Here is a 19,544-nt window from a genome sequence, read left to right on the forward strand (position 1 = left end):
GCCGCGCCGCTCTCTGTGCCCTCACGGCTCTTCCGCCGGCGGCCCCGCCCTTCCCGCCCGCTGCCTCCTGGGGCTGGTAGTCGGCCGGCGGATGGGCCTGCCGCGGCCCCGGCGGCGTCAGGACTACGCTTCCCAGGGTGCATCGGGAGGGCCGGAGGAGGCGCAGGCGCCCCGTCGCCCTTCCGGGTGGCTGTTTGTTGTTTCTGCGAAGGAAGGAAGGAAGGAAGGAGCTGCCTCTCAGCCCCCGCCCGTCTCCTCAGGCCGGGCCCGCCGGTAAGCAGCGCCCCGCGAGGGGGGGGAGGGAGGGGGGGCGGGGCCTGCGAGGGGGAGGAGTCCCCCGCCTGACCCCCCCCCCCCGCTTTGCTTCCAGCGCCGCCGCCATGTCGGAGACCTCCAGCGACAGCGACTCCTCCTCCTCCTGCGGGTGGACCGTCCTCAACCACGAGGTACAGACCCCCCCCCCGGCTGCTTTCCTGGGCCTGCGAGGGAGGCGGGAGAGGCCAGCACTGGTGTGCACAGCCCTGCCCTGCCCTCTGCATGCAGCCAGATGCTGCCCTGGTGCCATGCGCGGGGCTCCCTTCAGCCGCCCTGAGAGCTCTCATTTGTTGAGTGGCACCTCCGGCCTCTGGTGTTCATGGTTCCGGACAGGAAGTTGTCCCCGAGCGCAGACAGATGCAGAGATCCAGCAGGCAGCCTCGTCTGAGAGCAAGCAGTTGGCTGTTCCCACAGAAACATGAGCGGAGGGGAGGGCCTCTCTGTTTGGCGGGGAGAAGGTCCCAGGTTCAATCCCGGCATCTCCAGGTGAAGGATAAGGCAGTGGGGGGGGGACCTTTTTTGTCTGAGACCCTGGAGAGTCACAGCTAGTCTAAGCAGACGAGACCAGCCTCGATCAGCTGATGGTCTGATCCACTAGAAGGCAGCTTCAGGTATGTTCAGCAGTGTTCCATGGCCCCAGCACCCCCGGGGGGTTGGAAGAGAGCAAAGACGCAACCAGCAACCTCTTCTCCCCTCCCTGCTGGACAGGGCACTGTAAGCTTGCAGAGGGCTTTATTTGTTGCCAGATAGCCGCAGCTCTTAGCAGTGCACGGGCTGGGAGGGGCTGAGCTAGAGGCCACTGGCCCCAAAGGATTCAGCGTAGTGCTGCCCCTTCCCCCCCAGGGCTCTGATGTGGAGGCCTTGGCCTCTGGAAACGAAGGGCCAAGTGATGCTGTGGAGCTGGGCTCTGAAGAATCAGTGACGCTCGTGCCAGAAGAGCAGCAGCAAGAGGAGCTGGTGGCCTTGCAAGGTAAGAGCTGGGGAGGGTGGGACCAGCTGCCCTCCCCAACTCCCACGAGGGTATCCAGAGGCCCCTGGAGCCCGCTATGTGTCACGAGGTGGAAAGTGCTCTGCAGGATGGTTCAGGAGACCCTGGGCGTGTTAGTGCCCTCGGTAATCTCTGAAGGTATGAACTGGGAGTGGGGGGAGTATAAAGCTCTGCGGCCTGCTTGGAAGGCAAAGGAGTTTTCTGGGCTGAGGACTAGAATGAGCAGATTTCTGGAGGAGGGTCACTCTGTGTAGCTGTTGCTCCTGAGCTCAACACCCAAGAGTTTCTCCCAGCAGGAAGCAAGAGGAGGTTGTTGTCCAGACAGCCCTTCCACTCCTCTCTCGTAGGGGCAGGGGCCATCTTGCAAGGGGGCAGCGTCTTTTGTCCTCGCAGCCTCTGTGGTGTTACAAAATATTAATGACATCATAAAGCCAGTAAATGCAGAGGGCAGAAATGAGGCTGCTCTGCAGTAGAATACCTGGATTCCAGGCCAGCAGCACCTGAGGGACCAAAAAGATTTTGTACATCCCCCCTTCAATCTTCTTGGTCTTTAAGGGGTTCCTGGACTTGAATCCAGCTGCGTAACTGAGCCAGACTCACTCTGAGGTGCTGCAAATGAAATGTTGGTGGCTCTGAAACTGGCAGGCCTGCTGGGTGGGGAGAATATCTCAGAATGAAACTGGAAGTTTTTAAAGGCCCAAAAGCCGTCATGGAAAAAGTCAGTTTCTGTGACACTGCAGAGCTAATGGAAACGCTGGACGGAAGATCTGCTTCTATTCTTCTGCTTGACGTGAGTGTTGGCAGGCCGGTCAATTGGCTGGTTAAATATTGTCGCATAGAGATGGCAGAGGTCAAATCCTGCTCTCTGCTGCCCCCAGTGGCACTGCGGAGGTGGCTGCTTCCCTCGGGCAGAAAGGAGGGGCATTTGCCTGGCAGCAGAGTCCGCTGCAGCCTCAAGAAGACTCTTCCATTTGGTAAAAACTGGCTGCTCTTTGGAGGTTTTTTCCTGCTTCATTTTAGAACCTTTCCTGCCTGTAGGGGGCCCTGGGTTTTCCAAGGTGAAAGCATTTCAGTGAACATTCCCTGACTTTACTAAATCTTGCAGCGCTTTCATTTTTGAATCTGAGTTCTTCTGTCATCATCACGGTTCACTCTTTTGTTGTTACAATTGGCGTAAATGTCAGGTCTGTTGATGCCTGAAGTGCATGTCTTCGTTCTGCTTATGCGTTTTAACTCCCTGCCACCCTTAGACTGGTCAGTCGACTTAGTCAGATGGCCACCCCCAGTGTTGCCTGTCTTCTTTATTGCTGGAAAAAAATGTTAGAAATCGTGCACTTTTTTGCACAGTGGCTCTCTGTGTGTGACTCACCCACACACAGCACACAATGTAGATAAAATGGCATTAATTTTTTTATAATAATAATAATAATAATAGATTTTATTTATATCCCGCCCTCCCCGCCTAGGCGGCTCAGGGCAGCTAACAACATTTCACACGATTAACATAAATAGATAAAACTTTAAGTTTAACAATTAAAAAGGAAATTAAACATAAAAACCAGTTAATTAAGTTAAAATACATAGTTCAAATTACATTAAATGTATCTGGCAGCAATAAAATTGTTTGGCGCTGGTTCTGCCAGTTTAGATAGTTCCGTAATCGTATTATAGATGGCGGTTCTTTATTCCTAGCAACTCAGCAGTCGATATCAATATAGGCTTGTCTGAAAAGGGCGGTCTTGCAGGCCCTGCGGAACTGGTCAAGGTTCCGCAGGGCCCGCACTTCCTCCGGAAGCTGGTTCCACAGTGCAGGAGCCGCGGCTGAAAAGGCCCGTGTTCTGGTGTTTTGAAGTTTGACCTCTTTACTCTGTCCATGTTCAATTTTTGTCCTCATAGCTGAATCTGGCACAAATGCTGCTTCGCCAGTGGTAGATCCGAGTGGGCCCCCCTCCGAGCTCCTCCTGCCAGCTGCAGAGGTGAGTCACGTGACCTGTGGCCCTGCTGGTGCAGAGGTTCATGAGAAGAGAAAAGCAAAGCACTGCCTTTTGTAAAATGCGCAATCTCCTGGAGCCCTCTTCTGTGTCATGACGGCCCTTTTCCATTGCTCCTTAGGGTGAGAGAGAGAAATTGCTGGAGGAAGGTTCTTGCGTGGGGGCGGTTAGTGATGATTCCGATATTGTTACCCTGGAGACGCCTAAGATTGAAGAACTCGGAAGCCCAGAAGAAGCCTCCATGGGGGAGGAGGAGGAGGAGGAGGAAGTCCCCATCTCAGAAGATTTCCACATGGGCACATCTTCTAGCAGCCAGTACACGTTTTGTCGGCCTGAAGCAGGTATGGGAAGTGCTTGTGCATCTCTGGAAACCCGGGTTGGTCAGCGGAGGTGATGCAGCGGCTCATACCCTGCCTTCTGCGGAGACTTGAGGCAGCAACTCTGTGGCAGGGCCCCCCCCCCCTTGCCTGGCTGGGGAGGGGGTGGGGTGTCTGGGCAGCCTCGCCTTCGTGCTGCTGTGGCTTGGCTCTCAGGGTGGCTGGGATTGGCAGACAAAGGGATGCAAGGAGGAGAGGGAAGTCAGAGGGGGAGAGCCCAGGGTCCAAATGACAAATGCAAAGCCTGTTTCACAGCGGTGGGAGTGAAGGAGAAGTGAGACACTAACGCAGCTCATTTGGCCTTTGCTGCTTGTGGAAAGACATCTGGAAAGGCAGCTGGAGTGGACCCCTTTTACCTGGAGCCACATCCTGGTCTTGTGCACTGATCAGGAACGGGGGCTGCGGTTCAGCCTGTACCAGACAGACCTCTGCTCTGCTGACTGTTCCAGTTCCCTTGCTGGGTCTATGAACTCATGAAGAGCCTTTCTTTACTAATCACAGCTCATTAAAAAAAACCCCGTGTTTCCAAAGGCATAATTCCCCAAGTCTTTCCTGTGTTTCCAGTCCCAACTGTGGCTGGGCTTCCCCAGCCTCCAGCTGCCCCTCCCTGGGCATTTCCTCTTCTTGGGCTTGCCCAGGTACTTCTTGCCTATGCAGAGGGGGGCGGATCTTCCTTGCAACAGCACAGCTGGAAGCCAGGGAAGCAGGGGTTCCTTCCAGCCATCCCTTTCTTGGGATTTCTGACGGACAGAAAGGCAGCTGCTCCTCTCCTGGCAAGGAGAAGAGGGGCCCCCCAGGAACCCGAGGATCAGATGGAGCGAGGGCTGGGGGTGGAGCTGTGGCCAGTGCTTCCTGCCTCCCCCAGTCGTCCGAGTAATTCCATGGGTGCAGCTGCACTTCCCGCACGGTCCGGCCTTAAGTCTCTTCTTTCTGTTCCGCACGCCCAAGCCATGTGGTTGCAGAAGCTGCTGAGGAAGATACCCAAGTGTGTGCGAGGCTGGGGAGAGCCGCTGTGCGGGCGCAGGGCAGCCGGTGCCTTCCCCTTCCCAGGTGGTGCGTGCTGTCTGGAGTGGCTTGTGGCTGGCTGGCTGGGTGGCCTGTGGCTGCGCAGAGGCTGCTGGAGCTGGAGGGGGGAAGGAGGCGAGGGTAGGGCAAGGCAAGGCGAGGGGGAGGGAGTTCCCAAAAGCAAGTCAGCAGAGCTGGGGGAGCTCAACAGGTGCAGTGCTGGGCAAAACACCAAGCTGAGAGGCGTGCCACCAGAGCCCAGTGCAGTATTGGCAGGGAGATCAGTCTTGCTCACGAGTGGGAGTTGGAAGCTGCCCCGACTCTTGCTAAGACAACCCCGCAAAGTGCCTCCCCGCCCAGCAGCAGAGCAGCCTCGTGTGCCTTGGGCAGCCCCCTTCCTCCTCACAGGCCGGGATTCCCAAGGCTGCACAGTCAGGCGGCCAGCAGCAGAAACCCAAGGAGATTCAGGGCAGACCCCCCCCCCCATGCACCCAAAGGACCCTCCACACCCAGAGGGCCAGTCTGAGCAGCGGTTCAGAGAGGAGAGGCCACCCTGTGGAGGAGGCGGTGGGGGGGGGTGGCCTGAAGAGTGTGCCTGGCACAGGAGGTGGGATGAAGGGCCCTAAGATGGGCTCCCAGTGCCTGGGAGAAAGGGAGGTGCCAGTGCTTGACTGGTCCGTGCCCAAACGGGCATCTGGCTGGCAGTGCCCGCCTGGCGTCCTGCAAAGGGCCTGGTCTCCTTCCCCTCTGTGGCTTACAGAGTCCCTGGGCGGTGGGTGGGGGGGTCAACTGAGGAGGAGCCCCTCAGAGTGGGCAGGGCTCCTGAATGGGATGGACTCTTTTCCCCTCTGGAGAGGCTCTTATTGAAAGCCCGTGAGAAAGCAGGCCTGGGTGGGGAGGGGGGAGGCCGTCCCAGTGGGAGTTGGGAGCCCAGAGGCAGCCAGCCGTCTGTTCGTGGCTGTGCTGGGGGTAGGGGGGGAGGTCTTCATCGGGGTTTTAACCTTTGCGGAGGACCAGCATGCCTGTGGTGTCTTCTGCCATGTTAGATTGTTTGCCGTGGGGTCTGTGTTTGTGCCCCTGAAGGGCCTCCCTGCTTGTGGGGTGTGGCTGGCTTCCTTCTGGGCAGCTTGTGGGGTGTTCCTGCTCTTCCCTGGGGAGCCCGGTGGACTGGGGCTGTGTCCTGCCAGGTGTTTGGCTGCTGGAGCCCTGGGTGCAGCTGTGAGCATGGATGCCTCCTCCCCACACCTCTCCCTATGGAGGAGGGGCCTGAAGTGATGCCCCTTGTGGCCTCCTGCTGAGGAGGAGCTGAGCAGAGCAGGGGGGCGCCAGTGAGCAGTCCGGCCGTGGGTTGGGCTCCCTCTGTCTTTCGGAAGGCAGAAGCCCCGTGGTTTGTTCAGTGGGCCCCGGCAGCCTTGAGAAGGGTTGGTCTCGTCCTGCAGCAGCATTTCCCCCTCCTGCCTGGATGGGTTTGGGGGCCGGGCAGCCCTTCTTCCCCCACTCACTCACGGCCAGGGCTTGTGCTTCCTCTCTCCAGTCTTCCCGCCTCACCCGAACGGCGAAGAGTCGAGCAGTGACGAAACCAGCAACGGCTCCAGCCCCACCCTGCGGCGCCGGCGGGCCAAGAAGAGGCTGGTCTCCAGTTCCGAGTCGGAAGATGTGCCGCCTCCCAAGCAGGAGGCCGAGGAACCGGAGGCCGAGCCCTCCCGCAAGCACCACTTTAGCAGCGGCCTGAACCGCTGCATCATCCTCGCCCTGGTCATTGCGGTCAGCATGGGCTTTGGCCATTTCTATGGTGAGCCCTGCGGTGGTCCTGCGGGGGTGGGAGGAGCCTGCCTTGAGAGCAGCGGGAGAGGTCTGCCTCCTGCCCAGAGAGGAGCCCTTGAGGCTCGGGGAGATGCACTGGCCCACCTGGATCCTTGGGAGGAGTGAGGGGAAGGAAGTGGGCAGGACCAGAAGGCCTTGGCCAGGCTGATGTAGGTTGGTGTTGAGGACTCTTCTCTGGGAGAAGCGGGTTGGATTCCCCACTCCTCCTCGTGCACCTGCTGGAATGGCCTTGGGTCAGCCAGAGCTCTCTTATCTGGGAGAACCGGGTTGGATTCCCCACTCCTCCACTTGCAGCTGCTGGAATGGCCTTGGGCCAGCCAAAGCTCTCTTATCTGGGAGAACCGGGTTTGATTCCCCACTCCTCCACTTGCAGCTGCTGGAATGGCCTTGGGTCAGCCATGGCTCTGGCAGAGTTGTCCTTGAAAAGGCAGCTGCTGTGAGAGCCCTCTCAGCCCCACCCACCCCACAGGGTGTCTGTTGTGGGGGAGGAAGGGAAAGGAGATTGTAAACCGCTCAGATTCAGAGTAGAGGGTGGGATATATATGAGAGAGCCAGTTTGGTGTAGTGGTTAAGTGTGCGGATTCTTATCTGGGAGAACCGGGTTTGATTCCTCACTCCTCCACTTGCAGCTGCTGGAGTGGCCTTGGGTCAGCCATAGCTCTCTTATCTGGGAGAACCGGGTTTGATTCCCCACTCCTCCACTTGCAGCTGCTGGAATGGCTTTGGGTCAGCCATAGCTCTCTTATCTGGGAGAACCGGGTTTGATTCCCCACTCCTCCACTTGCAGCTGCTGGAATGGCTTTGGGTCAGCCATAGCTCTCTTATCTGGGAGAACCGGGTTTGATTCCCCACTCCTCCACTTGCAGCTGCTGGAGTGGCCTTGGGTCAGCCATAGCTCTCTTATCTGGGAGAACCGGGTTGGATTCCCCACTCCTCCACTTGCAGCTGCTGGAATGGCCTTGGGTCAGCCGTAGCTCTCTTATCTGGGAGAACCGGGTTTGATTCCCCACTCCTCCACTTGCAGCTGCTGGAATGGCCTTGGGTTAGCCAGAGCTCTTATCTGGGAAAACGGGGTTTGATTCCCCACTCCTCCACTTGCAGCTGCTGGAATGGCCTTGGGTCAGCCAGAGCTCTCTTATCTGGGAGAACCGGGTTTGATTCCCCACTCCTCCACTTGCAGCTGCTGGAATGGCCTTGGGTCCGCCAGAGCTCTCTTATCTGGGAGAACCGGGTTGGATTCCCCACTCCTCCACTTGCAGCTGCTGGAATGGCCTTGGGTCAGCCAGAGCTCTCTTATCTGGGAGAACGGGGTGTGATTCCCCACTCCTCCACTTGCACCTGCTGGAATGGCCTTGGGTCAGCCAGAGCTCTCTTATCTGGGAGAACCGGGTTGGATTCCCCACTCCTCCACTTGCAGCTGCTGGAATGGCCTTGGGTCAGCCATAGCTCTCTTATCTGGGAGAACCGGGTTTGATTCCCCACTCCTCCACTTGCAGCTGCTGGAATGGCCTTGGGTCAGCCATAGCTCTGGCAGAGGTTGTCCTTGAAAGGGCAGCTGCTGTGAGAGCCCTCTCCAGGGTGTCTGTTGTGGAGGACGAAGATCAAGGAGGTTGTGAGCTGCTCTGAGACTCTGATTCAGAGAGAAGGGGGGGGGGTATAAAGCTGCAGTCGTCTTCTCCCTGCTTGGCCTTGCAGCCCCGCCCCCATTTCTCCAGCTAGCCTGACCTCCAGAGACAGCTCAAAAGAAATGTGCCCCCCCCCCCAGCCGTGGATTGCGAAGGTGGCCCTTTAGGCCTGTCACCCGCACTGTCCAGGCCTCGGTTGGGTGCCTCCCCTGCCCATCTCACTCAGCGGCTGTTTGCAGGGCGCTCACTGGTCGGGGGGTGGGGAGGGGAGCTGCTTGGGCCCGGCCTCACAGTGCTGAGCCCCACCATATCCCCAACCCCTTTGGTTGCTGGGGGAGGCATCACCTCTGCTGAGGGGCCCCCTCCACCTTGCCTGAGCAGCTTCCGTGTCCCGGGGCGGACAGCAGCACTTGGAGGAGATGGAGGTTTCCCGGCTCTCTCTGGCTCAGGGCTGCACAACGTCTCACCTGTGTCCCTTACTCTGTTTTCAGGGCTTCTTGATGGTAAGGGGCTCCCCCTGTGTCGGTGTGCCTGGCTGCCCTTGCATGCCTCTTTCCCCTCGCCCTCCTACTCCGCCACAGGCTGGGTCACAGTGGGGGGGGGGTATCACGCAGCAGCCGTGCTGGCCTGGCCCTGATGCGGGTGGAGGCTGTCTGCAATGCCTGAAAACCTGCTTTCCAGCCTCTTCCAGGAGGCCAACTTGTCCTTTGTGCTTGTGTGCCAGATATGAGCGGCGTTTTGCAAGTTCCCTTTTGTCCCACGGGTGTCAGGATGTGTGCAATCACACGGTGCACACAACTGGCTTCTTGCTAATCGGACTGGTTTGACTGATTCGCTCAGCCTTGCATTAAAAGAAATGTGTGTGACGTTTCCCAAGGGGGGTGTCTTGCCCGTGCTGATGCTGCTATTGGAGTGCTGTGACTTGGCTGTCTTCCAGAATGCATGAGGCACGAGGGGGGTGTAAATGAATGGGGCCCTTGGGGTGTGTTTAGAAGCCCAATCATGGTCCTGGTTGCTTGGCTGCAGCCTGCAGAGCTCTCTCCAGGACAAAACCCAGTGTGTGTGTGGGGGGGGGGGGGGGGCGGGTCCCCCTGTGCTGACCTCCGGGAAACAGCCCCACTTTCCCTGCTGACAGAGCTGCCTTCTTTCCCACTTGCCTTAGCAGATAAAAGAGAGACTTTTCTCTTTCAAGGTACGATTCAGATCCAAGAGCGGCAGCTGATGGTGGAGAAGACGCACGAGGATGAGCTGCAGGACATGAAGGAGCACCTGCTGCAGTGCCAGGAGCTGGGAGGCGACTGTCAGGTGAGGCCCTCCTGCCCCAGCATGGCTGGCAGAAGGCTTCAAGGCCAAGTGGGTGGCGTTCAGGGCTTGCAGGTCAGCGGAGTCCAGCACAGGAAGCGGGCCAGCCTTCTGTGGGCCCAGAGCAGGCCATGTCTTGGCTTAAGGGATGTGGGGCAGTGCCTTGATGAGTTGGAGGTTCCCCCCACTGCCCTGAGAAGGCCTCCGGTGCTCTTTGAGTGTGTCTGTAGGTTGAACAGTCCTCCTCCGCTGTGTTTGTGTCTCAAATCCGTTTTCTGTCTCTGCCCAGTCACTGAAGGAAGGTCTGGCGACCTGCTTGCTTTCCACGGAGCTGGAGAAGAAGTCCTTTGAGTCGCAGAGGTGGAGCCTGGCCTGGGAAAACAGGCACCTGCGAGAAGCGCTGGAGAGGGAAGAGCAGGCGTTGGCTGTGCTGCAGGAGGAGCTGCGGAAGCTGAGAGAGCAAATCAGGCACCTGGAGAACCTGAAAGGCTCCGGCCCTGATCTGGCAGTGACAGAGAACCGGAAGCTGAAGGCCCACCTGGAGGAGGAGAAGCACCGGCGGCAGAGCTTCGTGCAGCAGAAGAAAGCCCTCTTCACCGAGGCCCAGATGCTGCGGCGGGAGCTGGACAAGGAGCGGCAGCTGACCGTCACCCTCCGGGAAGAGCTGGACAAGCTGAGCTCGCAGCAGGCCCCCCCGGCCGCAGGGCATCTGCCAGAAGAGGAGAGCCCCGAGATAGAAGACTTGCGAGGGAGGCTGGAGGAGCTGGAGAGGAAGCTGAGCTTTGAGCAGCAGCGCTCCGACTTGTGGGAAAAGCTCTACGTGGAAGTCAAGGGCCACCAGGCCGACAAACAAGAGCGAGCGGAAAGGCCACCGAAGGCAGGCAGGAAGGGAGCCGGCAAAGCCAAAAAGAAGGGCAAAGCGAGCTTCTTTGGGTCAGTGAAGGAGACTTTTGATGCCATGAAGAATTCCACCAAGGAATTTGTAAGACACCATAAAGAAAAAATTAAGCAGGCCAAAGAAGCCGTCAAGGAGAACTTGAGAAAATTCTCTGATTCAGTCAAGTCCACTTTCAGGCACTTCAAGGACACCACAAAGAACATCTTTGAGGAAGGGGAGAAGAGGCGGCCTGGTGAACAAAGGGAAGAGGCCCCCCGGAAAGCGAGAGCGGGCCCCCACAAGCCCATGCCCTACAGGGCCCCTGGCAGCCAGAGGGAGTCCCGAGAGGGGCGGGGGGCCAAGGAGAGTTGCCCCCCTCGGGGACCGCGAGCGCCTGAGCGGGGCAGCAGCAGCAGGAGGCAGGCCGTCCTCAAGGGCTGTTCGGGCATTTTTGACTGTGCTCACCAGGAGTTTTTGAGCCTGTTCAACAGAGTCCTGGATCCCATCCGTGCAGATGAATTTAATCAGTTAATGCACAAATATTTGCAGCAAGAGGTGGACAACTTCCATCACTGGAGAGAACTGGACAGCTTCATCAGTCAGTTTTTCCAGAACGGCGTCTTCATCCATGACCAGATGCTCTTCACGGATTTTGTCAGCGACGTCAAGGATTATCTTGAAGCCATGAAGGAGTACCAGCGGGACAGGGAGGAGGGGGTCTTTGAGGACATGGACAGTTACATCTACACCTACTACTTCCGCTATGAGCCCTCCCCTCAGCAGGGGCCCAGGTGGGTATGAGGGATGGGAGGGTGTAGGCCTCTCTCTGCAGAGCAGGTCCCACCCCGTCCTGCAGGCTGCCTCCGCCCCAGGAGGGAGGGAAGGCTTTTTGGGTTGCCCTTTGTCCGCTGCTCTCTAAGAGGAGGGGTGCAGATCTGGGCAGGGGAGGCCGGAGGGTGCCGACCAGAGAGCTACAGAGTGGCCTTTCCCACCCTGGCTGTGTTGTTGGGCAGTCCTCGAGCTGCAGGTTTCCCTCCTTTAGGGCTACAGCAGGAGGGACAGTGCTGGTGTACAGGACACTCTTCACTGTAAAGAAGATGATATTGAATTTATATTCCCTCCCTCCACTCTGAATCAGAGACTCAGGGCAGCTCACAATGTCCTTTATCTTCTTCCCCCACAACAGACACCCTGTGAGGTGGGTGAGGCTGAGAGAGCTCTGACAGAAGTTGTCCTTTCAAGGACAACTCCTGCCAGAGCTCTGGCTGACCCAAGGCCATTCCAGCAGCTGCAAGTGGAGGAGTGGGGAATCAAGCCTGCTTCTCCCAGATAAGAGTCCGCGCAATTCAGTGCACCAAGCTGGCTCTGAAGGGAGCTTACAGAAAGGGACAGGCGACTTCACGGGCCAGGGGGGGCTTTCCCGTCCCGATTAGCTTGCCCTCCCTGGGCTGTGAGGTGTGGGTGGGTACCAAGGAACAGCCTTAACTACCCTGCTCACCTTCCCTTCCAGCCAGCCTCCGAGAAGGGCTTCTTTCAGCCAGCAGGAGGAAAGACCTTCCTCGAAGTACCAGCAGCGCCACAAAAAAGAGAGAGAAGGCAAGTGGCACAAACCGGGGCGCGCCAATGGCCGGCACGTGGCGAACGTGGAGATTGAGTGGGGCCACCTGCCCTTGGATCCGAAATACTGACGCTGTGGCTGTGTGGCCAAACACAGCCTGCCCAGGACAGAGGGGGCGGGTGCCCCGTTTGGCCTCCCCCATGACTCTCTTCTCCCCACGGACCAGCGGGGCTTCTCCGTCTCTCTCTCTCTTCCTCTCCGTGCCCTGGCCTCGCCGCCTTGGGAAATCTGAAATTGGTTGCATTTCTACTATTGCAATAAACAAGGGTACGCAGGAGCTCATGTGTGGGGGTGTGTGGAAAATGAGCTTCCTTGCGGATGCGAGAATACAGCCTGGCTTCAGGCCTGACGTCCAAGGAATGGGGGGGGGGGGATGTGTGTGAAATTCATCTCATTTCTGTTCAGAATCAGCTCAGTCTCGTAATTGTGTCTTTGTTTCTGTGTTACTGGGGCGGGATCTCTTTGCCTTTGGGGTGTGTGTGTGCTGCTGTGCTTTCTGATCAGCCTCCTAACTTGCATTTGAAATTTCCTGCACATTTGCAAACAGTAGAAGGAAACAATAAAAGACGTGGTTGGCGAAGAGACGACGGGATTTTTAAATTTTATTTTAAAAAACTGATATCAAAAGCAGCCCAACCATCTTCTGGGAAACTTTCTGTAGAAGAGCCCACCTGGTGCAAAGGGAGGGGGGCAGCTTTTCCGGAGCTGGTAAGAGGTCCTGTCCCAAGAGAGCTGGGGCCGCTAGCTGGCCGCTGACCCTCCCCGGAGCTGGGCCGGATCCCTTTCGTAGACATAAAGGTGGCTGCCGGTTCGGCCTTGAGGGAGGTGGGTGTGAAAGAAGGTGGCGGCTCTGCTGTACCCATTCGCAGCCAGAAAGGAGGCAATGTCCTGGGGGGGGGGACACGGCACCATTGGCAGACCTTGCAGCTGCACCGGGAAAGATGGTCACTGCTGCTTGAGTAGATGGAGCCTGGGAGGTGCAGGACATTGCAGCCTTTGCTAACGGGGCAGTGGTGCTGCTGCTGCGCCTCTTGTGGCCTCATGGTCTGGGGGGGCGGGCTGCTTCCTCCCTGCACCCCCCAGTGGAAGGAAGGCAGGAAGGAAGGATGGGCCCTGGGGGGGGGCCTGCTGCATCTTCCTGCAGGCTCCTGAACATCTTCCAAAACGTGTAGCTACAGGGAAGGGCGGTTCTCTTACCTGCAGCAGCACATTGAAGAAGACCACATGAGTGGGCAGCAGGGTTGTGTTAGAAAACTCCTCCCTGAGCCACTGCTGTGGGGCTGTGTAAAACCGGTCTGCTTCATCCATGTAATTGGCCTTCCCTGTCAGGTCTGGGGGGCACGCCAGAAACCTCAGCGGGAGCAGGCAGTGGAGGTGGCTGTGGGGGGGGGGGTGGAGTCACTGTGGGGGACAGAGGCCCATCTCCTCCCGGTTTCTTCAGAGATGGCATGTGTGTGGGGCGGAGCCCCCGCCTCCTCTTGGGGCCATTCCACTGCCCCCTCGCGGGCCACGCCCATCATAAAGGTACAGTGCCCCCTGCAACTGTAGACCGTGCCGTGGGGGTGCCCGGATCAGCCACTGTGTGGCAGGAGGTGGCCAGCTCCATTCCCCCCCAGTCCCCAGTCTGAGCAGATGCTCCCTCCCAGCAGCTGCTGCTGCATGGCCCCGAGTGCTGACCTGTAGTGAGGGGTGGAGTGACAGGGCATCAGGATCAAGACGGAAGCCGGGGGGGCTGTGGCGGGAGCTGTGGGGCACAGGCCTCGCAGGTAGCCCATGACGTCAAGGGTGCCGCGCTGATGGACCAGCCCCGTGTAGAGCGCAGGCAGCAGGTTGGCGACCAGCAGGAAGGCGCAGGCAGCCGGCCTCCATCTTCTCAGCCGCTGAAGAGACTGTCCTACACAGAGGTGGCCAGTCAAGGGACAAAGGGCAGCTTGTGCCTCTTGGAAGCATCGGGCTTTTCTCGGGGGGGGGGGGGGCCTCCGAGACCTGGCTGCTCAGCACAGGAGGGGGGGGGGGCGCAGCTGAGCCCCTCTGCCCACGTCCCAGCCGAAGGGCTTACCACAGAACACCATGCAGAACGGCAGCACGGGGTAGATGAAGCGGAATTCCTTGTGGCTCAGGGTGCTGGAAAGAAAGAGAAGACGGGCACTGGGAGGTGTCATGTAGCGGGCGGGCAGTGCCAGGGGAGGTACCTCCCCCCCTTTTCTGCCATGAGTCACTTCTCAGGTGGGTGCTACCCTTCTCCCTCCCGGCCCCAGGAGACTTCTGGGGTGTCCCCAGGGAAGAGAGGCTCTGACGGCTCGTACAGAACTCCCTTACTACTGCCTCTTGCTCCCCCTCCCCTGGGGCTCTGCCAGCACAAGAGTGCCCATTCCCTGGTGCTGCTGGGAGGAAGCCAGGAGGGAAGGAAGAGGCCTCTGCCAGGCAGAAAGCCCACCTGTAAACTGCCACTGTCCAAAGCACTGCTGCCAGCAAGACTCGCTGCCTGGCTGGGGCGTGGAAGCAGCCGTGGAGGAAGAAGGGGAGGTGGGCGCCCAGGACCACGGGCAAGCCCTGGGAGAAGTACCAGTGCCACGGGTGGGAGCCATAGAAGGCGGCCAAGTTGTGAAGGACATTGAACTTCAAGAAGTTCAGCTGAACCACGACCCACTGAAAGAGAGAGAAGCACAAGTCAGGCCTGATGGCACCCCCCCCCCTTCCCCATGTCAAGGGACCAGACCAGGTGTCCCTCCAGCCCATGAACTCCCCTGGCCAAAGAACAGCCGGTCCACTATGAGAGAGCCTCCGAAAGCAGCCAGCCTGCGAAGGGAGAAGAGAAAGCAGCTCAGGACACAAGCAAGGTGCCTTCTCTCCCCATCCCCTTGGGGCTGTTCCATGGCCCCCCTCTCACCCCAGCGGGAGGCAGGTGTGCAGGAGCAGGTGCTGCTTCTGAGGCTCTTGCCAGAAGTGGTGCAGCAGCAGCGGAGTCCAGGGGAGGAGGGCGGTTGGGCGCACCAGGCAGGCCAGCGCCACCAGGGCCAGGCACTTCCCCCTGGGGAGAGCAGAGCGGATGAGCCCCTCCTGGCAGCTTCCCAGAGAAGCAGACCCCACAGCAGGGGCCGCTGCACAAACCCCGCAGGCAGGTGTCTGCAGTGGCCTCAACCTGTGTGCTCCTCCTGACCGAGGCTGGCTTCAGGCCGCCTTTCTCAAAGCAGCTTCTCCCAGCAGCTGGGTCACTCCCACCCTGGAGTGGAAACAACAACATCTCCAGTGGGGCTCTGGGAAGGCCCCCTTCCCCTGGGGGGGCTTGAGAAAGGAGGGCGGGCAAGCAGAGCCCAGTGGCCTCCTGGACTTCCTTCTCTTCCCCACTCAGGAGCGCTCTCTGTCTGTCTCTCAGCTCCAGCTTCTCTCACCTGCTCCCCGGCTGTGTGCCTTCCATGGGGTAGTAGGAGAGAGCCACAGTGCCCAGAACGGTTTCCATGGTGTTGGTCAGAGTTCTGGTGCAGCAGAACCAGGTAAACCAAGAGCACAGCTGGCAGAACAACTGCAAAGGAGAGCAGCCGTGGGCAGAGGAGGAACAGGCAGGAGGGCTGGCACCTCCCTGCCCCCTGCCCTGCTGTGGAAGAAGGCCCTGCCCACAACCAGGCCGCCACTCACCACCCACTTGGCCGTCTTCTCGCCATTCTCCAGGCGCTTGGCAAAGGAGTAGAGCTTCACATCTGCCAGGGCGGCCAGGAGGGCCTGGCTGAGCCTCGGGAGCCAGATCTGCCGGGTGGGGGGAGGATACCACTGTCAAGTCTGCTCCCACTAACCCTGAACTCTGCAAGCAGGAATCACTCACAAGATGGCATGAAGCACAAGGACCCTGGGCCGGTATTCTCCACCGCAGTCCTCAGGGTTGCTAACACCCAACTTTAGGTTTCCGGCAGAGCTTGCCGAGCCCCTTCCCAAGCCCGCAGGTCCTCCCAAACTCCACCTGGGCCCCACTCCCTTCAAGTTGTTTCCTAGCAAACGCAGCTCACTCCACAAATGTGGAGCAAAGTCACACAGGTCTGGAAACCCAGACCCAGCATGTTCTGGCTTGGGAGGTTCAGGATCCCTGCACACCTCAAGGCATCAGTCAAGCTCTTCCTAGACAACAGCTGGCTCAGAAGGATCTCTCCACTTGGCCAGGCCAGGCTCTTGGGCAACAGGGCTTTTCTGCACCAAGCTCCTCCTGACAAGGCAGCCAACCCCTGCCTGCCTGCCTCCAAAGGGAGGTGTTGCAATGCACAAGCAGCCCCTCACCCCACCAGCCAGAAGGTGCCTCTTGGGCATGTCCCAAAGGAATGGTGGTTTTGCTCCCCTTTCCTGTTAAAAGTGGGGAATCACCGCACCCCCACCCCGCAAACACTGGCCATCTGCCTGCAGCCACAAAACACACAGGATGGCATAAGAAAAGAGAGGAGTTTGCACTCACCAGCCACTGCACCTCATCCCTGGAGAACAGCTGCAGCCCTTTATAGATGCCGGCAAAGAAGAGCGGGAAGAGGGAGCCCCGCAGCCCCTCGCTCCACTCCCAGGTCAAGTAGCCATACGTAGCAGCATTAAGGAGGCTGCGAAATGACAGAAGCACCCAAAGAAGGGAGCCGCGGCTGCCCTCCCTGCAGCCACAAATGTCGCTTGTTCCGAAGGTCCCACAGGACTCTCGGGCTCCTTTCTGCCACGACAGACTGACTGACCCAGAAGGACTGCATGGCTGGCCTGGGGGGGGGCACCCTGAATTCCATTCACAAAACACTTTGGGCCCTCCCCCCACACACAAACACTCCGGGAGGCCACAGCCCTGAACCCACTTCTGGGGCCAGGCAACGCTGCCCATGGCAGGGAAGGCTCTTGTTCCAGTCCCCAGTTCTGCCACAAACACCCCCAGCACCACCCCATGGGCTGGGGCTCCTAAAAAAGAGATGCCGTTGTCAAGATTGGGACTAAGGCCCAGTGCACTCCGAGAGTTTACACTGGAGAAAGTCCAGTTCTGCTTCTGTGTGAGCGTCCATGGGATTGGCCTTCATCTCCTCGAGGAAATGCCCACCGGTTTTACTCTCTGATAGATAAGAAAAGGATATTTGAAGACCAGGCGATGGGCGACTTCGAGTGCCTGCCAGTACTCATCTGGGACAAAACTGGTCTGGACGAAAAGGCAGTTGAGCAGCCTCAGGAAGACGGTGAACAAGGCCAGGCCGAGAGTTTCCCCCAGCACGGCTGCAGAAAGGCCCAAGAGGTCAGCCGTGCCATGTCCTCAGTCAGTCTCCGGGGCTAGCAATGGCTGCACCTCACAGTGCTGACAGCCAAGCCTTGAATGCACACGCCCCCCCCCCCCAAGCCCTGGCGCCATCTGGACACTGCAAGCCCACCTGCAGGGAGCGCCCCCAGGCCCAGGGAAGGAGGAAACTGCGGGAAGGGCAGCAGAACACCCCCCACCCCGCTGAGCCTCCTGGAGGGGGAGGGTGTGGCCTGCAAGGGCTGCCCCACCCCCTGCTGCCTGTCACAGCGGAGGTCCAGAAAAAATCGCAGGGGGCCATGAGCCAGAAGACCCCGTCCACGGGGGAAACAGCCTGGAGGGCTCCGGAGGAACCCCCCACCAGACCAGACTCTGTGCCCCCCCACGCTGCAAGGAGAGCTGCGTCCACTCAAGCCCCTCCCCCTGGCCTGAGCACTGGGGGGGGGGAGGGGAGGGAGACCCCCTCACCCCCCGGGAGGAAGACCCCCCCTCTCCACACGCAGTCTGTCCAGATTCACCCCCCACCAGACCAGACTCTGCGTGCCCCCCCCCTGCAAGGAGAGCTGCGTCCACTCAAGCCCCTCCCCCTGGCCTGAGCACTGGGGGGGAGGGGAGAGACCCCCCACCCCCCCTCTCCACACGCAGCCTCAGTCCAGACCAGACTCTGCCTGCCCCCCCCCCCCCACGCTGCAAGGAGAGCTGCGTCTCCACGGGGGGGGGGGAGGAGGGGAGGCTGTTGCTGCTGACGACTCAGCCCCCCCCTTCCTCTTCATTCGCGGGCCACCCGCCAGTCACTCACCGGAGCCCCGCCCCGCGGCGCCCCCAAGGGCGGGCTTATAAAGCGCCGACTTCCGCTTCCGCAGGCGAACGGGGGGGCCCGGGCTCCCCTCGCCTCCCGCCCCGGTCCCCATGGCAACGTCGCCCGCCCGGCTCCGTCGCCCCGCTTCCGGGAGGGGAGTGGCGGGTCGCGGGGGCGCCTTCCGGCTGGGGGAGGGGGAGGGCTGTGCGCGCGCACGCGCCCATCGCCCCCAGTCCTGAAGCGCGCAGGAAGTCCCGCCTCCAGGCGCCGGAAGTGCCCGCTGGAGAAGGCCGCGCGAGCCGAGGGAGGGAGGGAGGAAGATGCGGCGGGGCCCGAGCCTGGCGGAGGCGGTGATGGCGGCGGCCCTGGGCGTGGCCAGCGGGGTCTACATCTACAAGCCCCTCCTGCAGCCCCCCCCGGAGGAGGAGGAAGGAGCCGCCCCGCCCCCGCCACAGCCGCGCAAGGAGGAGGCCCGGCCCGCCCAAGCCTAAGTCCAGAGCAGACTCTGCGTGGCCCCCCGTAAGGAGAGCCAGACCCCCCGCCCCGAGGAGGAGGAGGAAGACAGCCGCGCGAGGAGGAGGAGGAGGAGGCCCGGCCCGCCCCGAGGAAGAGAGCGGCGCCCCTCCACCGCTGGGTGCCACACAAGGGCCCCCTGGCCCAGCGCCCCGAAGGAGGAGGGAGGGAGGCGGCGCCGTCGCGCTCTGGGGACTGGGCTCTCGGGCGCCCTCCGGAGGCTGCGAGTGAACCTGGCAACCCGTCCGTCAATAAATCTGCCTGCCTGCCGGGCCAGCGTGGAGTCCTTGGCTGCGGCGCCCTGCGGAGGGAGGAGGCTGGGGAAGGGGCGGGCGCTCTGCCCCCCCCCTCGGGGAAGCCCCCCTCCCCCAGGACCCCCCCCCCTTTCCTAGAGGGCACTGCTGCCGAGAGCGGGAGGGGGAAGGTGGTTCAAGAAGGGCCAGGGGACTCAGAGAACCAAGCGGCCTTTGGGCCACCCTAATGCACGCCCCCCCTAAATTCATCACTGCCACAAACTGGGGGGAGAGATTGCTTTTCTTGCTGCAAAGAAGCGCAGGGGGACCCCTGGCTCTAGAATCCCCTGCTGCTGAGAGAGGGCCACCAAGGCATCTGACTCCACGGCTCTCACTCAGCTCCAGGTCTGGCAATCCTTAGAGTCCCAGGCTAGCTGAAAGGAGGCCCCTGCCTCCTCCACTCTTCTAATGTTGGACCTCAGCCTCTGTGCCCTGCTGTTGGCTCTCTGGAGGAACTGCTTGGTCACTGTTTGGTGTAGTAGTCAAGTGCACAGAGTCTTATCTGGAACAGCCAGGTTTGATTTCCCACTTCTCCACTTGGAGCTGCTGGGGTGACCTTGGACCAGTCACAAATTCTTGCAGAGCTGTTCCTCTCAAGAGCAGTTCTCCAAAAGAGCTCTCTCAGCCCCATCTGCCTCACAGGGTGTCTGTTGTGGGGAGGGGAAGGGAAAAGAGATTGGAAGCTGCTCTCCTTCAGCTAGTGAAAGGCAGGGTGTAAGTCCTCTCTCTTCTCTGTTCTTCACTGTTTCGCTAGACAGGATGGTGGACTAGGTGGACC

The 19,544-nt window shown here is 59.9% G+C and overlaps 2 protein-coding genes across 2 annotated transcripts; one reads left to right on the plus strand and one right to left on the minus strand.

Moving 5' to 3' along the window:
• Positions 1-198: 198 nt before the first annotated feature.
• On the plus strand, positions 199-12,504 carry CCPG1 (cell cycle progression 1). Its single transcript, XM_060260104.1, has 9 exons — positions 199-273; positions 371-446; positions 1,159-1,285; positions 3,200-3,288; positions 3,416-3,635; positions 6,211-6,468; positions 9,318-9,430; positions 9,717-11,095; positions 11,815-12,504. Exons 2-9 carry the CDS (start codon positions 381-383, stop codon positions 11,990-11,992), a joined length of 2,430 nt encoding a protein of 809 aa, XP_060116087.1. The 5' UTR covers positions 199-273; positions 371-380; the 3' UTR covers positions 11,993-12,504.
• On the minus strand, positions 12,495-18,048 carry PIGB (phosphatidylinositol glycan anchor biosynthesis class B). The gene is made up of 12 exons (XM_060260105.1): positions 17,961-18,048; positions 16,997-17,142; positions 16,361-16,468; positions 15,559-15,666; positions 15,315-15,445; positions 14,813-14,953; positions 14,658-14,721; positions 14,360-14,571; positions 13,982-14,046; positions 13,600-13,816; positions 13,120-13,300; positions 12,495-12,810 (listed from the first exon to the last, which is right to left on the minus strand). Exons 5-12 carry the CDS (start codon positions 15,380-15,382, stop codon positions 12,664-12,666), a joined length of 1,095 nt encoding a protein of 364 aa, XP_060116088.1. The 5' UTR covers positions 15,383-15,445; positions 15,559-15,666; positions 16,361-16,468; positions 16,997-17,142; positions 17,961-18,048; the 3' UTR covers positions 12,495-12,663.
• Positions 18,049-19,544: the final 1,496 nt, after the last annotated feature.

Source organism: Heteronotia binoei, chromosome 19, assembly GCF_032191835.1.
Source record: "Heteronotia binoei isolate CCM8104 ecotype False Entrance Well chromosome 19, APGP_CSIRO_Hbin_v1, whole genome shotgun sequence".
NCBI classification, from domain to species: domain Eukaryota; kingdom Metazoa; phylum Chordata; class Lepidosauria; order Squamata; family Gekkonidae; genus Heteronotia; species Heteronotia binoei.

Coding starts and splice junctions, on each gene's coding strand:
- PIGB (XM_060260105.1), bottom strand. CDS start 15,382: ATGGAAACCGTTCTGGGCACTGTGGCTCTCTCCTACTACCCCATGGAA. Junction 13,817..13,981: donor GTTCTGCATGGTGTTCTGTG/GTAAGCCCTTCG, acceptor ACCTCTGTGTAG/GACAGTCTCTTCAGCGGCTG. Junction 12,811..13,119: donor TCTTCAATGTGCTGCTGCAG/GTAAGAGAACCG, acceptor CCCCCCCCCCAG/GACATTGCCTCCTTTCTGGC.
- CCPG1 (XM_060260104.1), top strand. CDS start 381: ATGTCGGAGACCTCCAGCGACAGCGACTCCTCCTCCTCCTGCGGGTGG. Junction 3,636..6,210: donor GTTTTGTCGGCCTGAAGCAG/GTATGGGAAGTG, acceptor TCCTCTCTCCAG/TCTTCCCGCCTCACCCGAAC. Junction 11,096..11,814: donor TCCCCTCAGCAGGGGCCCAG/GTGGGTATGAGG, acceptor CTTCCCTTCCAG/CCAGCCTCCGAGAAGGGCTT.